The sequence below is a fragment of the Scatophagus argus genome, chromosome 19 (assembly GCF_020382885.2).
Source record: "Scatophagus argus isolate fScaArg1 chromosome 19, fScaArg1.pri, whole genome shotgun sequence".
NCBI lineage: Eukaryota > Metazoa > Chordata > Actinopteri > Scatophagidae > Scatophagus > Scatophagus argus.
The window spans coordinates 18,687,570-18,705,088 of NC_058511.1; the positions used below are offsets into that span (position 1 = coordinate 18,687,570).

General features: G+C 40.7%; 1 protein-coding gene across 1 annotated transcript; it reads left to right on the forward strand.

Annotated features, from left to right (window-relative positions):
• Positions 1-496: 496 nt before the first annotated feature.
• On the forward strand, positions 497-1,559 carry LOC124050542 (gamma-crystallin M2-like). The gene has a single exon (XM_046373210.1). The coding sequence runs from the start codon at positions 999-1,001 to the stop codon at positions 1,551-1,553; it is 555 nt and encodes a 184-aa protein (XP_046229166.1). The 5' UTR covers positions 497-998; the 3' UTR covers positions 1,554-1,559.
• Positions 1,560-17,519: the final 15,960 nt, after the last annotated feature.

Sequence of the window (17,519 nt, forward strand, 5' to 3'; positions counted from 1 at the left end):
TATAGTCCAAACAAAGAAATTAATCCAGAACAGGGAACACAGGGACCACAAGGAAACACAGGATACACAGGAATCACTTGGAGTGAAGGAACACAGAGTACGGAGAAGGCCACATCAAAATCCAGAAAACACAGAAGATACAGCTGATTAAAGAAGCACAGCAGATGCAGAGACCCAAGGAAACACAGACAAACTGTCAAAATACACAAGGAGAACATGGGTATATAAAGGTTGAGTTAATGTTAATGAGTTAACTAACATGTAATGTTAGTTGTTAATATTTAGTGTACTTTTCCTGCTAATGGTTAGGCCTTGTTTGGTTGTTTGTTTGCTTACTTTTTGACTAATCTACACTGCTGTAATGGGTTACTGGATGATTTAATTTCCCTTGGGATCAATAAAGTATCTATCTATCTATCTATGAAATTATATGTCAGTATGTAATTAAATCACTGATGGAAACTCTCACTTGGTTAATCAAAAGCCCCAACAAATGTCAAAGTCCTGACTTTTTAAAAAGATACAGGATGAATATCTTTTCAATAAATGATTAGAAACAATATACGTTTGTTTGACATCTATCTCTTTTGTATAATGAACCTTGACTGATGATATTACTGGATGTTCTGGCAAACTGCAAAGAATGAGATGACAAAACAAAATTCTAAAGCTAAGTATGGTTTGTTCACTGCAGTTATGTACAATAAGTGCTACTGTTCTTTGTTAACCTTTTGAAAAGGTTTTGTCCAACAGTGTTTGAAGTAAAACAGCCTCTCTAAGGTCTTTTCGGGGGAACAGCGGTAAATGTGGACAACCCTCAATGCTCTATGGGCTTCTATGGTATGTTGCTGGGTCAGGCTGTTTTCACAAAGGGGCCATTTGCTTGCCAGGTATAAAAAGGAAGGTTTCCAACATGTAGACAAGCAGTTCAGCTCCAAGAGCAGCACCAGCACCAACAGCAGCAGTAGCACCGCCTCTGGTTACAACACCCGGCAAAGATGACCTCCAGCAACATGAACATGATGAGCAAGATCATCTTCTACGAGGACAGGAACTTCCAGGGCCGCTCCTACGAGTGCATGAGCGACTGTCCCGACATGTCCTCCTACCTGAACCGCTGCCACTCCTGCAGGGTGGAGAGGGGCTGCTTCATGGTCTATGACCGCACCAACTTCATGGGAAACCAGTACTTCATGAGGAGGGGCGAGTACGCTGACTACATGAGCATGATGGGCATGAACGACTGCATCAGGTCCTGCCGCATGATCCCTATGCACAGAGGCTCCTACAGGATGAGGATCTACGAGAGGGAGAACTTCCAGGGACAGATGTACGAGCTAATGGAGGACTGCGAGAACATCATGGACCGCTACAGTATGTCCAACTTCATGTCCTGCAATGTGATGGAGGGCCACTGGCTGATGTACGAACAGCCCCACTTCAGAGGAAGGATGATGTACATGAGGCCCGGAGAGTACAGGAACTTCATGAGCATGGGCTGGAGCGGCATGAGGTTCATGAGCATGAGGCGCATTATGGATTCCTGCTACTAGATAATGACTCCTTACAGTGCAACAAATTAATTACTAACAAATCAAATTATTGACAATTAGTAACTAAGCAACTTACCTGCAGCAGTACTTTTTTCTGGATGAAAAAGACTGACCTGCACATACATATATCTTTGAGGACTGGCTGATGACGAGAAAAAAAGCCACCAAAAGGAAACACAAATAAAGTCTGCTTTGTTATAAAAATCATTTTGGGAATTGAATCTATTCTTTGTTCTTTTTCTTCTAGTGATTTTCTTACCTCCTCCTACAATCTAAAGGCACTTCATCAACCTTCCAAACTCTTTGACCACACTTTGTAGGCAAGTTATAATAACTCTCTCATAAATATCATTTATCTAGGGCAAGACAACAAAATCCAACACCTTATGTACCCATACTTACATCAGTAATCTTACATCAGCATATGGACCCCCCCTCAAACTTCTCATTGTGTGATTGATTCTTACATTTGTAAAATCACTTCACAGGGAGGGACAGTCACTTCAGAGTCAGGGAGGGACACTGATGTCCTGCCAAAACATGGGTTTAAGTAAATCTGTGTGACACACACACAAATACTGACAGCATGCAGCAGAACAAGAGCTCATGGCAGACAGAACAGAAGCGCAGTTTTTATTTGAGTAAAAGACAATGCTCATTGTCATGATGCATCAGAATCCCATATTATTTTTATTTTGATCATGTTTTTTTTCCTTTTATGCACAGTAGCCAGAAGGAACCAAAAAGTAGCATCAGCGATCATCAGACAAATAAGAGGTATTGATAAGAGTATCTATATGGACAAAATCATATGAATAACTTTAGCTAAAAAGACAAATGTCCCCTGGGTTATTCAAAACAGGACTGATTTTATATGACAATATAAAATAAAACAGGAAAGCAGTTTTAAATGTATCTGTTGGGAAGTTCAAATACCTACACAAATACCTACCTACACAAATATAAGATGATTAATTTCCTCACACCAAGGTCAAGGGGATCTTCACTGGAAAGTTCACTGGCTACGCATCTCTCTGCATTATTCCTAATAATACTCCCGTTTATGTGTGAAAATCAGGCTCCCATGTTGCAGATCAAGGTGTGTCAGTTCTATTTGACCTTTGCTCTTGTTCTCATATTACCAGGTGTAAGAGCTCCCATCCCTCCCTGTCAGGCCAATTAGATCTGAACAAATAGCAGTCATTACACAGGCAGCCTCATACAGGCTGAGAGCTGGGATACAATAAAGCCAGTGGCTCCTCTGAGGTACTACCCGCTTTTTCATAGCAGCACTATAAGGCTAATCTAGATTTACATGAGTAGCTGTGAATAAGGGAATTTAACCCTAAAAGCCCAAGTCTGTGTCCCATTAACCAACTGACTGCAAGATAGGATGCTGTTCACAAAAAGCTTATTGAGACCTTAAAATAGTAAAGCAAAAGAGCCCTGTTAGAAGTAGCTTTTCTGAGCAGTGGTGGTAGATGATAAAAAGGTGTCATGCAGACTTCTGACATCACCATCCTTTGGACCGGTCAGACATTGGGTAGGCCTACTGTTTGGCCATGTGTGTTATGTGGTCACCTGCAGTTTTGTACTCTTCTAGTCAGACTACATCAGTGGTTCAGTCAGTATGTTGTACAACAGACCTGTCTGTTTGTAGTTTCTCCTTATTTTCCTTTTGTGTAGTTTACAGTGCAAAGGCATACAAAACTTAATACTTAATCAATTAAAAGCACAAATCAACATTTTTATATAAGCATTATGTGTAGTGTGATATGGTGTTGTACCCCTCATAACCCTATTTACAAAAAAAAAAAATTGATGAACCTACTGCACACTACCTGCCCTGCACCAAAGTTTGCAAATTGCTGGCAAACACATTGGGGCATTTAGCTTGTGAACAGCCATATAGCTAAATCAAGGGTAAATATTACATTATATTGTTTCTTGATGATTCTTCAATCCAGCTTGATGTTCATTTTGTAAATGATGGTCCCATTTAGAGCAAAATTGACAATGAGGCAAGGCATACTTTAGAACATTATTACCATGTGATTGACAAGTCACTATCAAAGCGTGTCCTCAGTCAGATCTACTTCTGGCTCCAAACAACAAGATGGAGATAGCTGTAAGGCCACATTTAGGTTTCATAAAGGTAGTTCACAAACCAATGGCTGATGTCACAGTGGTTTTACACTTGAGTCATACCAAACTTATTTAGAAGATAAATTGTCAGACATCGGCCAAGAAAATGATTAAAACAGCTTTAACAGTGTCAGTAGCAACCTTTTACTATGTTCACTGTTTGTGTTCTGAGCATGTGGTGAATCCTTAGACAGAGATGCACACAAAATCAAAAAGAATTTGTGATTAGCACAAACTATACAGCACTTCCTCTCACACAGGCACATTTACATTTACAATGGTGGTCAGACAGCTCTGGTCTTGGTGCATTCAAACATATCTTGTAAAACTTTTAACAATAATAAAAGAAGCAACGTATGGCATAAGCCTTTGTTGGCTGTGGTTATTTGACACTGGACTGGGGTGCGTCAAGGCCCATAGATGCCCATTTCTGCTGGTTTTAAAGGATTAAAAAGAAGTTGTATGATAGCCCATGTTACAAATTTATTTCCTCTTCAATATGTTGCACAATACTGAACAAATGTACTTTTTATAGCTGAAATACCTTCAGTGGCTGATAAGGCAGTCCTATTTAAGGCCCACAGCATGAGTGGAGGTACAAATAGGAATTCATCAACCAGAACACAAGTTTAGTTGAGTTTATAGTGTTTCTGTCTTGTGTATTCTTGCTTCCTCTTGTGCCTCTGGCGTCTTGAGGAGAGATCAAAAGAGGGGAAAGGAAAAGGAGAAATAGCACTACTCAGATCTTTTTATAAAAACAAAGTTGCCACCTGCCAAATGCCTCTCCACATTAACACTATTGATGGCACTGATTTAATCCCCCCTCTCACTTTTTCTCCATGTATTTCAACAGAGGCTGACCCTCTTTGACACGTCTGCCTGTTAGGAAAAGACTGCGTTCAGGGTTGGCTACAACCAGACAACAGCCAAAGTTTTGACTGAAATGAATAAAGGAAAAAGTCAGACAGCTGCAGAAATAATTCATAGATTGTACTGAAAATAACTTCATTGTTCAGTGTTTTAGTACAGCCTTCTGTGATCTTGGATGTTGATCCAATGTGACAAGCTCCTACGTGGTTAAAATCATTGTTTTGGAAAAAAGATAAGTTAAGATAAGTAAGTTAATCCCAAAACAAACAGTGAGCTCATCTATATAGATCTACTGTCTATTTATAGATGTAAATTTGAACAGTGACACATGTCAACAAATACATGAGACTTCCTGTAAAAGGGTACAATTCAGCAAAACAAGGACAGCTGAGAGTTACTGAGTAGGTTTAAGAAGACAGCAGGCTGCATTATAGACTGTTTGGATGTTTGGGCAATGGCAACAGTGGCACTAAGGTTAGTCAAAAACCTGTTTAAAAGAGAACAGAGTCTGGCAGGGTATGACCGCTATCAAGGCTGCTTTTGTGAGTCAAGACAAGTGAGACCAAGACAAGGCTCTAGCCGTTTGAAAAACAGCACGGGGTGAAGGAGGCCAGCATTTTCTAAGGCACAAACAGCACTGCTAGGGAAACAAAACTGGAGTGGTCAACAGAACTCTCAACTACTGCAGTAGCAACGAAAATTGGAATGATACAAATGATCGTAGTCAATTGAATATGTTGACAATGGTGGGAAAGGATTAGACACTTCAGGGGCTTCTGGGTGGTTCATTGTGCGTGGTGGGCCTGTGCTCACATCACACATCAGTCCATGACATGTGACCATGGCGCAACTAGTATCCAACAGCTGGACTACAATTGTGAGTCTGGATTTTTTATAAGGCTTAGGGGTGCTGGGAACAGGAGCCTGGGGGGCTGTGGGATCAGTAGAAGAGTAAGTAAGTAGAAAAGAAAAAGGAGAGCACTGCTTCAATGATGAGAGCTTGTTGGACTGTTGAAGAAACATGGAACCCTTCACCTTTCTGAAAATTAGTCAATATGAACACAAATCAGACAGAATGTAAAATAAGGTTAACCTGGACTTGTGAACTTTGGACACTGTTAGCATAACTAAGAGCAAAAGCTAAAACTACAAAATAGATGTTTAAAACAAAAAAATCTACAAAGCCTTGTTTTGTGTCTTGGGCCAAAAGTCAGTCTTTAGGATCAGTTTCAGAGGCTGTGCTGAAATTGGTAACACCTGTCAGTAGGGTTTCTCTCACAACCAAAGGCTTTTAGTTGCATTCACCTGGGTGAGGGGTGTCAGTCAATACATTATGTTTTCTTCTTGTTGTTGTCTTTGTACTGCAGACCTTTATTTCACTGGTTGCCATTGAATAAGGCTGACAGACTGGAAAAGCTTGTTTTGGGCAGAGGAAGGTGGTTGAGATGGAATATTAGACCAATGACCCTAAGGCAAAATATAGGGTATGTGCGTGAGAGCGTCTCAGAGAGTTCATATTGGCTCATTGTGATTTCCTCAATAAATGAACATGGGAAAAAAACAGGTGTGAACTGGTAGAGGCCTGGAAGAATTCAGTAATACAAGAGTGAAAAGAATCTTATTTCACACACTGACTGAAGCAAACAGCTGCACTTGTGTTGTCAGCCGGTACAAGCAGACTGTATCACATTAAGAATCACATTAACAGCTCCTTATTGCTGCAATCTGTGGGTACATATTTTTGACCATTCTGCCTAGGGCCACTTAATTTCTTTTAAGGACACAATTGGGAATTCATCTGACCATAAAATTCAGATTAGCATTTAGGGATGATCTGTATGGTAAATTACTATTTTTTGGAACTTTCTTAACACACCAAAGGATGCTTCTGAGAAATATGATTTAGTTGCAGTTTTAGTGTATCGTGCTCCTAGGATTTAAATAGACTCTCAATTTTATTCATGTCCAGTCAAAACTCTTTCCTTTTCCACATGCACAAAATGATAAGTGTACTTTCAAGCTATCAAAATTATTTATAAATACTGCCAATAGCTTTTTGACTGGAAACTTCACCAAAATGTATTCTCTGAAATCTGTGGCTCGAGGATCAACAAAAAACTGTGGTAAGAAATCATGGCATGGCAAGTGATTGCTGAAAATGAAGACAGAACAACAACCTGACAAAGAGTGACGGGGAAGACGAGGACTAAATAGACAACATAACGAGAGACAGGTGAAACACATGAAGGGAGGAGAAAGCAATCAGGATAACCAAAGCAAAGCTACATGAAAAAGAGAAATACAGCGGAAGTGACACTTTCAAAATAAAACAGGACAAAAACATGGAACATAATACATGGAAACACATGACAAGACAAACATGAAACAAAAATCAAAAGACAGAACACAACTTGAACACAAGACGTGACACAACTAATCGTCATTGTTAGCACAAGACTTTGGTTCACATTTGTACACATCTAATCAGTTTCAAGATCAAGCCCTTTCATTGCTTTACTTACAATGGAAATTCAACATGGTTTATGTAATGGATAAGTAACTCTGTGGGATCTGCTTACCCACAATGCAACATCATTGTGCAAATCACCGCATTGGCCAATCAAATTGATGCAAGCAGAAGATTACTTTGTACTGCTAATGACATATTTCTGTTGTTTACTTTGCATTAAAAAAAAAAAAAAAATTCCAGATTTCTTTTATAAACCATTGTTCAGTGTTTTGGCCTCTGACAAGCCTTTAAATGCATAAATGTGTCATTTCATTTGACTGCTCCAGATTTCATTGTATCACCTGTATCTTAAACAACATGCCCCCACTAATGTACCTGCTGCACTGTTGTAAAACAGGCTACTTTCAGTTTGCAGGCCCATAAATGTAAACAAAAATGTATTAAATCACGTCTGGACTTCATCTGGAGAAACTTTAAATGAAGTGTAAGTAGGGGCTCTGAGATCTGGAATTATGGATTTTTTCACTGGGAGGGCTGGAAATCACCATTGATATGTAATGAATGCTATTTAAAGATCATATAATTATTATCTGAACAGGTGGACATGCGTGTTAAACTCAGGTTAGGTCAGGTTAGGGGCAAGGTCAGCCAGTTCGAATGGATCAGGATTTAGACTCGTTTACTCTGATATGAAATATGGGTTCTTCTGTGATCCTGTTTCAGCTTGCCACATAAGTGATGACACCATCACATATCCAGAGTTCTCTGTCCTGTGCTGGATACTCATAGCCTGTAGGCATGACTGTCAAGCATATCCTTGTAAGTACAATACTTACACTAAGATAACAGTTTTGATAGTTTACTGGGCATTAGGGTGGGATCTGCCTGCCCTGGGAGTCTGCCTGGCAGCCACCACATGGCTATTAGCCATGTTACAAACTGCCCCAGCAGGTACCCAGAGACAGACAGACAGAGTGTTGATTGTCACCGGTGTTATCTGAGCCGGGTGGGAGCAGTTGGCAGGGTAGGTATCGCCCAGCGTAAATGTGAAGTGACAGTGTGTTATTGTGATAAAATCAAGCGAAGCCAGTCTTCTTCCAGGGAGTTCTGTTGGCAAGGGACAGGGACAAAGATATGGGCCAACTTTGTAATGCGAGCTGAACCCCAACTGCCCATTTCCCTTTGTGTGCCCTGTGAAAAACTGCTGTAGCTAGCAGCAAAACCTGTTCTTGTTGCTCTTCATTTCCAATACCTTCTTGAGAATAAATACACGAATCAATTCCCGTGAACTATCAAACAAAAACCTCAGACTTTTTTTAAAATGTAAAAAAAAAAAGAAAAAAATCCTGATTGTATACAATAGGATAATTATGAAAGGGAGCAGAACACTGACAGAGGAAACTCAACACATGAGGTGAAAACAGCAAATGGTAGTGAATTATGGGAGCATATGGTACGGAAGTGAGGAGCAACAGGAGTCACCAGTGTGGCTTAAAGGAGACACAGAAAAGATAAATCTATCACTCGTGTTAAAATGATAAGACAATAAGTCTACCTCAAAGAGGGGGAGAACAATCAGCATGGAGACATTACATCATATCTGTATTTGGTAATCCCCTCATCAATATGCAGTGAATGGAGAGTGAGAGTGAAGGGGGTGGAGGGTGAGGGGAGGTAAGACCAATATGAAAGGGGGTACGGCCCCACCATTTGTTAGTCTTCAGGTCAGGGAGTTCTGCACTTCTCTCCCCTTCACCAGCCACTGCTGCATCGTCAGGGCATTGTGGAGCTGTTGCCATGGAGATGTGGGTCAGAGCACTGATGTGCAAGCGCAGCGTGGATTTGATGCTGGCAGCAAACAGCCCAGGCTGGAACCGGCAGTAAACTCCAGCTGAATCTAGGTCAGCGGGATTCTCCAGAGCAGAGGCAGACTGAGGCACAAGCTACTGCAGAAGGGGTACAAAGCGGTGGGGGGCCAGAGCTGGAGAATACCAGTTCACACATAAATGGGTGGCTCTGACAAATCCAATGCATTGCAATGCAGTTACTGAGAAATCAGAATCAAGACTTTCCACTTTGTGGTTTGCAAACCTGGTTATTTTTGTTTTTACCTTATCCTCCAATGATACATTTAAACAAGATGGAAAGCTATTTTTGTCTGGCTTAATGCTGTGTGAAAAGGACCATAGTCTGTGTTTACCTGTGTGGACTCTGTGGATGTCTGTGAGACAACTCATACTGGTTACTGTTTAACTTCTCCGGAACTCATGTTGTTTCTTTTATTTACTTCCTGGTCTTCTCCACCTCGGTACAAGTTACTCCAGAAAGGACAATTCCAAGATAAACTAGTGGATCTTTCTGGCTTCCCATAGGAATCAAACATTGTCATAGTGAGCATGTTAGCATGCTGATCTTAGTATTTTGTTTGTCTAAGTTCAGCCTTGCAGAGCTGCTAGGAATCCTGAGACTCTTAGTCTTGTTGCATGTGTGTGTGTGTGTGTGTGTGTGTGTGTGTGTGTGTGAGAGAGAGAGAGAGAGAGAGAGACAGAGAGAGAGACAACCAAGTGTCAAATGAGCACAACCACCATTCCAAGCGTAATCTTACACTCCGTGCTTCTCTCAGAAGTCTATATTCAAATGCGTTTCATCCTCATCATCATATAAACATACATTATTTAACAAAAAGTATCTATGAATCATCATCTACAACAAATTGGTGAAAGGTCATCAAGAAGACACAAGGATTTCAAATGGTTCATTCGAAGGCATTTAAAAATATATTCTACATGATAACAAATGACTGAAAAACAAGTCTTTTTTCTGGCGACACAATCAAAGTGAGCATCATGTTCAAAGACTGAAGTTGTTGTATGTTCACATACTGTACAATATAGACTGGTTGTAAATCAGGTATCTTTCTGAAGATATAGACTCTGAGGTTGTTGTCACAACACAGATCTTCATCTCTTGCATCATCAAAACGTAATTCAAGAGTTTCTAGTTCTTCCCAATCTTTCTGCAGCATCACCGAGACAAAAGTCTCAGAGGAGAGATGGATGGCTATCCCTTTCTTTTGAGTATCACCAGTTCAAAGGAAAATGGTAATGAGATGGTGGAAAGAAAATGGAGAAGCACTAGAACCAGCCTTCTGTAGCAGTTGTCATTCTCATTCACAACCTTGACAGGAGAGATACATGACAAACTTCTTTTGTGGCAAGCAAGATTTAAAGTGAGTCGCTAACATCAGTGCTGCTACTCTCAATAAGTCTTAATGTCTTTGTTTTCATCAAAGATGAGGATAAGGCTCGAGGTAAACTTTGCTTCCTGTTAAATGATCTCACTGATGTGTCTCAGTCAGATCTCTCCATCAGTGTTCACAGCCTTAAGTCAACATCCTAATGTTGGGGTTTTCAAGCATTCAGGAACACCCAGAAAAGATACAAAAAGACAGTTAATAGGTATAACCACCGGGAAATTAGCTGTAGTTTAAGACAAAATGAGTTAATTGACCTCAAATAGAAGAATCACATAGTTGTTTACAATCTCTAGTCCACTGCACACAAGCCTAGATAAAAAACCAAAAAACTGTATCACCATGTGAACATCATGTCTGTGTTTATTTTTTTCATCAAAGTTGACATTATTGCTGCAAGTAATACATACAACACTGAATGCTACACATGCTCAGAAAAAAATCATGATTTTAAGTGTGTGTGATTTGCAGTAAATAGACTAAACATGCAAAACCACCTATGTGTCACTCACTCCAGCTGTGTGATTTGCATAGCATTGTACCATGCAACAGGTGAGAAAGTTCAACATTTGCATATTTCAAGCCCATGTAAAAAGGCTGAATAATGTTGCCATGGTTACAATAAACACTTTGTCTAAACCAAATAGCATTAAAGAACAATGGTGACACAGCAGCATCTCATGCTGTAGACTTGTCAGAAATGAGAAGGTCCAAAATGAGAAGCTGTAGGACAGATTTTGTTCTGTGGGCATGGGTGAGCAGCTGCGATAGCTTCAAGCTGTTTCTACTGTTTCAATTTGACTTTTATCTTCAGAAGACGGTGCTGACGCACGAGCCAGACACCTGCAACTGAATTCCCCATTTACACAGGATAACTGTGTAACCAGTGAAGGCTCTATCACTGGGGAAACATGGAGACCTTTTATTCTCAACAAGAATAGAGTGGCAAAACAGAATTAGCTGAGATAAAGCTTCTTTTCTCCTCACACACAGCCTGATTAGTTGACATGAAAGTGTCCTAGATGATTTCTCAGGATACCCTGGGTATGATGTAACTAATGAGTAGTTAGCTATTTAAGGCAGGAGTGTGTGAGAGCTTGGATAAGCGAAATAATGGGGGGATGTTTGAATATGGGGAGAGAGCCATTATGGTATTTTCAAAAGGCATAGCCCACCATGGTGCTCTTACTGAAACAAGCTTCCAAGAGCTGTAAATATCTCAAAAGCAGCATCACAGATTACAGAAGATAATGTAAATGCCTTTCATTAAAATATTAATTTTATAAAATTGCCACAGAAATGGTGAAAACAAGCTAAATATGAAAAGAAAAATCTTCAAATTTCAGTACTGCTGTGCTTCTGCTGAAGCAATCCACTGAAGGTCCTGAACACACGTGATGCTCAGCTCATTTTGTCACATACCAACTAACTATAAGAGCCTGCATTTTAGTTCAGTGTGAACCTTGCAGCATCCCTACTCCCCCTCTCTCCCAAATTTGTGTGCCATCCTGTCATACTTTAAATAAACCAAAATAAATTTCTAATTTGTCTAAACCCATGTTTCCTCACAAACTAGAAGATGCTTGAAGCTAGGAGACACAGTGACTTTGAACGAGGTTACTTGATGAACCTTAGCTGTTTGTGAGCTCAACCAGTGTCATTTGAAAACTGTAATCAGTTAAAAGCTAGCCACCTCCGCACACATCAGCTCTCCCAGCTTGCTGTATAATTGTCTCTTTGTTGACCAAGAGTAGAAGAACCTAGATTCAAAGGCAGCTTTGTTTGCAGCCTTGTTTCTTTTACAAGCACAAGCTTGTTAGATAACTTGATAAGTTGTTATACTAAAAGCCAAAAGAATATGTTCTTTAAAGCAGTGAATGAAGTGAAGTAGTCTTGGGTGTAGATAAGGTTGGAGGTTCAATGCCAATACTCCGGGAGCCAAGGAAAATGCCAATGAGCGTGAGTATCCGAGGAACAACAGGTTTTTGGAGCAGTAGACTTTTGATTTTGAAACGATAGGCTGTCATTCAAATCAGGCCTTCATTCCAGTGGGATATTTTTCAAACTATTGGCGTTTTGGACTAATGGGCCACTGAACCAATGGGCAGGTAACTATTGAGATCAAGACTGATTGCACCTTTATTCATTGTGTGAAACTGCAGCACCCTTTAAATAGTATTCATTATGCCACTTACACATCCATCCATCCTATACCGCTTATCTGTCAGGGTCGCAGGGGAGCTGGATCTAGCCTATCCCAGCTGACTACGGGCGAAAGGCGGGGTTCACCCTGGACTGGTCGCCAGCCAATCGCAGGGCCAACACACAAAGACAGACAACCACACACTCTCACATTCACACTTAGGGGCAATTTAGAGTAGCCAATTAACCTAATGTGCATGTTTTTGGTATTGTGGGAGGAAGCCGGAGAAAACCCACGCAGGCACAGGGAGAACATGCAAACTCCACATAGAACATGCAAACTCCACATAGAAGGGCCCAGACCGGGATTCGAACCTGGAACCCTCTTGCTATGAGGCGACAGTGCTAACCACTGCACCACCGTGCCGCCCACCACTTACACATATATAACATTATTAATTCAAAAACAACCCAAACAACCTACCCTTAAAAATGTCAATTAGTTCAACTGCAATGTGTCCCCTGCTTTGCTATCTCTTAGATGGTTTGGTGGCATGATTAAACCAGAAAATATAACATTTACTGATGCCATGTGACATGATTTTTGGGTATTATAAGACGATTTGGTTTGGTTGTGTTTGGTCTGGTGTTTTGCACATTAAAACGGCAATATTACACAATTAGCACAAAGTATAATAAATTATTATTATCACGACCATTATCATGGCAAAAACTTTCACAATTCTGTCTGTGTGAGTGACTGTGAGGACTTCCCTGAGCAAACTGAATGACTCTCAGCTCAGCACGGTATTTAGTAATGGTTCTTAATTCAGAACTACTCCCTTTGTATCCCTCTTCGACATTGTTCACATGCCCGCTGATGCCTTTATCCCTCCAGACAAATCCCAAGCAACTGTGACCACATCCTCGCCATTATTTTCATGAAAACTCCAGCTACAGCAATTAGTGGACTGCGAATTACACTATGAAGAGGGCTTGGGAACATAACATTCATAGACCTCGGAAGACCTTTCAAAAGAAGACAACAATGCCCTTCCGGCATTCCACAGAGAATATGTACATATACCCTAGAGCAAAAAGGGGGAGAGCTCACATTCCCAGTCGTACAGGACTCACAATTAGCCCCTGATGGAGTACAATAGAAAGAGGTCAAAAAGGTCTTGTCAGGGATGAAAAAGCCCAATTGAGATTAACTGTTTAATTCCAGTCAATTCACTGAGTTCTGATGATCTGTAGAACATAGGGCACATGCTCAACCTGTTTCCCATAAAACCGAGACAGAAAAAGTCACTCCAGACGTGGGATTACATCCAGACATGGCTGCATGTGTGTCACGTAGCAAAGAATTTCCTTCTGTCCATCAAAAAGAATTGCAAGCATGACAGGACATAGTGTTCCCATTGTGTGCTACAGCATCACTTCTTATCTTCAGCAAGAGGAACACCAGAGAGGGGTTTAGGGAGTTACCACAGATTTACAGTTCTTTGAGCTGAACACACCAAGAATTGGTACAGTGCACTGATGCATCCTTATTAACATTCTCAGTCAACACAAAGAAACTATTCCCAGTGTGAGGAAAGGAGGCAAGAATATGGATTGAGTTGTCACTATAGATCCATCAAATGTGATATCTCAGGTCATAAAACAAACATTTTGGACAATACCTGGTGAACTTACAATTATCTTTTCAGTTCAGATGTCCATAGTGTAAATTACTGTGATTAAGTTTGAAATTTAGACTCCAGGAAACTGTCATGGATATTTTTCACTACTTTCTGTCTCTCTATTAAACTAAATTAAAAAATAAAATAAATAGATTAACAGGCGATTAAAAATTGTAGCAGCATACCACTCAGCTGTTTTAAAAATAGAATTACAGGTGAAAAAATCCAAAACATGAGTTGTGTTTTATGTAATACCTGTAGGGGAAAGAGAAAATGCCAGGTGTGTGTGCAAGCAGAGACCATGGGTGAAGGTGTCTGTGTGTGTGTGTTGTTGTTGTTGTTGTTGTTTGTGTGTCTGGAGCTGAGCTGGGCTTTACCATTGGCTGCTGTCTGCCTGCACACGTGTCCTGAATCTGCTCCAATTAATTCCTTTAACCTGCTTGGTTGAACATGGCTTTTTAGGAGGTCTCCTAATATGCCCCCCGTTACACATTTACAAGTCCCTGTTACTTTAACTAATTGCCATGTACAGCTCCCACTTTTACCTTTAGTGGATTCTGGTGCCAAAGGTAATTTTCTTGATCAGGAACTGATCAACTAGATCTTTCCAGAGTACCTGCTGAGTGTCATAATCTGAAAGGTTTTTAGTAAAAGTAAAGCCCTGAGTCTGCCTCTTCACTGCTCCAGGGTACTCTTCTTCTCTCCAGTAGGCTATACAATCTCTCCAGGGATGAGCGGGCAACCATGGAAAGTTACATTAAACACTCTTTAGGGGCAGGTATAATCCAGCCCTTATCATCTCCTTTAAGAGAAATGTTTTTCTTTGTAGCCAAAAAAGATGGATCCCTCCACTCTTGCATAGATTATAGAGGTCTCAGTAATATCACTATTAAGAATAAGTACCCACTGCCCTTGATAAGCTCTATCTTTGAAGCCTTGTGTGGTGCCAAAATCTTCTCCAAGTTAGACCTCTACAAAGCTTATCATTTAGTCCGCATTGACCAGATGACGAATGGACGACTGCATTTAACACACCCTTAGGACATTTTGAATACCTTGTAACGCAGTTTGGTTTGATAATGTCCTCACAGCCTTCCAAGCCCTTCTCAACGATGTTGTTAGAGATTTCATTAATTGCTTTGTGTTTTTCCCAGCTGAGGTTGCTGGGAAATAAGTTGTTTGTCAAGACCGAGAAATGTGAGTTCCATTCCACGTGAGCCAGCCTCTTGGGGTACATCATTTCAGACAACAAAGTGTAAACTAATCCTGCTAAGGTGCAAGCTGTGGCTAACTGGCCTGCCCCTCAGACCCAGAAACAGCTGCAGCGCTTCCTAGGCTTCCATGCCACGTTGGACTTTGTCACTGGACTCCCTCCTTCCAAAGGTAACTCTGTTATTCTGACCATAGTGGATCAGTTTTGTGTGGCAGCCACAAATCCAGCACTTGCCCTGGGTGGAGTATGCCCACAACTCCCCAACCAGCGTCACCACAGGCTTATCCCTGTTTGAGGCTTCCCTGGGTTATTTACCTTCACTTTTTGCCTCTCAGGAGGTTGACCTGGCAGTTTCCTCTGTACAACATCACTTGAGCTGCTGCAGGAAGGTCTGGAAGGAAGGTTATCAGCTAAAGACGTTCCTCTTAAGACTCCAAGAAGTCCAAGAAGCTTTCACCCTGGTTCCTGGGGTCCTTTTCCCATTGATAAAATATTCAATCCATCTGTCATTAAACTTAAACTACCTGCTTCTCTCAAAATTCAGCCCACTTTCAATGTCTCTCAAATCAAATCAGTCTCTTCCAGCGAGCTGTGCCCTCCTTTCAAGTCCCCTCCACCTGCCCGGCTCATTGATGATTGCCCTGCATTCACGGTGCACCACCAGCTGGATGCCTTTCTGGTATTATCCACTCTTCCTCCCCTTTCCCCTGTTTCTGTATGTGTGTGTTGTTGTTTGGGTGTCCACCAATCTGGAGCTGAGCTGGGCATTCCCATTGTGAATGCTTTTTGGATGGACACATCAATGTGACTGTTTATGGTGAATTCGCTACATCCCTAAATCTACATCACTACATCTGATATCAGTTCAGATTCCAGAACCTCCTTACTACTAAATGTGTTCATCTCACTGGGATAAGATTTATTCAAGTTAACAACTCAAGAACTGATAAGTTTTTGCAATTTTGCGAACTGACTGGCCTTCAGTTCTTAAAATAATGATGGACTGTCATTTCTCTTTAATTAGCTGATTGGTTCTTGCTATAATATGAATTCTAACAGTTGTCAAATAGAGCTGTCAGCTGTGTACCAACCTGACTTCTGCACAATACAACTGATGGTCCCAGCCCCATTAAGAAGGCAGGATATTCCACAAATTAACCCTGACAAGGCACACCTGTGAAGTGAAAACCATTTCAGGTGACTGCATCATGAAGCTCATTAAGGGAAGGCCAAGGGTTTGTAGCGCTGTCAACAAAGTAAATGGTGGTTACTTTGAGTGATCTAAAATATAAAACATATTTAGAGTTATTTTAAAAAATTTTCTTTGCTACATAATTCCATATATCCTGCTTCATATATTTGATGTCTTCAGTATGTATCTACAATGTAGAAAGTAGTAAAAATAAAGAAAAAACACTGAATGAGAAGGTGTGTCCAAACTTTTGACTGGTAATGTAAATCTATAAAAAGAATTTACAAAGGACAAAGGGACAAAAAGAGGAGCTGTCTTAATTTTCTTTAACCTTTCCCTATGATTATATCCCACATTACAGCCCATTAGTACAAAACAGTTTTCCCTCTGTATCTGCGTTCTATATATATATATATATAAGAGTGAACATGGTGAGATCTGTGAAGAATCTCCTTGAAAATCTCTTAAAGAGTAGTGGTGACGACATTACTACAAAGAGACTAAAATTTTGTGCTGTGAATGTGATGTGTTCCGAGGTGTATTACTGCCACAATCACCGTTGGTATAAAAATACCAGTTGCAGCAGGGCAATACTGTGGTCTTGAGCAGATATCCCAGAACTGCTGCCTCCAACACCTACTACAACCCTTCCAAGGTTAGAACGCTGCCAGCTGGCCAGCAGCCACAGAGCCTCTCCTTCCCTCTCAGATCCCCCCAGCTGGCCTCTGTATATCTGTTATCAGCAAGTGATAAAAAAATATAGTTTGCAGACCTGCTCAGGAGCTCTAACACCTTCCGCTCTGACCTACCTGGATCAGATCAACCCACTCAGTTCTCGTCTCTCCTGTAGTCCAGGTCACTGTATATACCCCAAAAGCCACAGAGAAGCTGAATTAACTGAGGGAAAAAGCAGAGGATATATTAATGATTCTGTGCAATATCAACAAAATCTCACTGTATTCTTTGTAAACTAAATTGTAAGTGAGGGGGGATGGT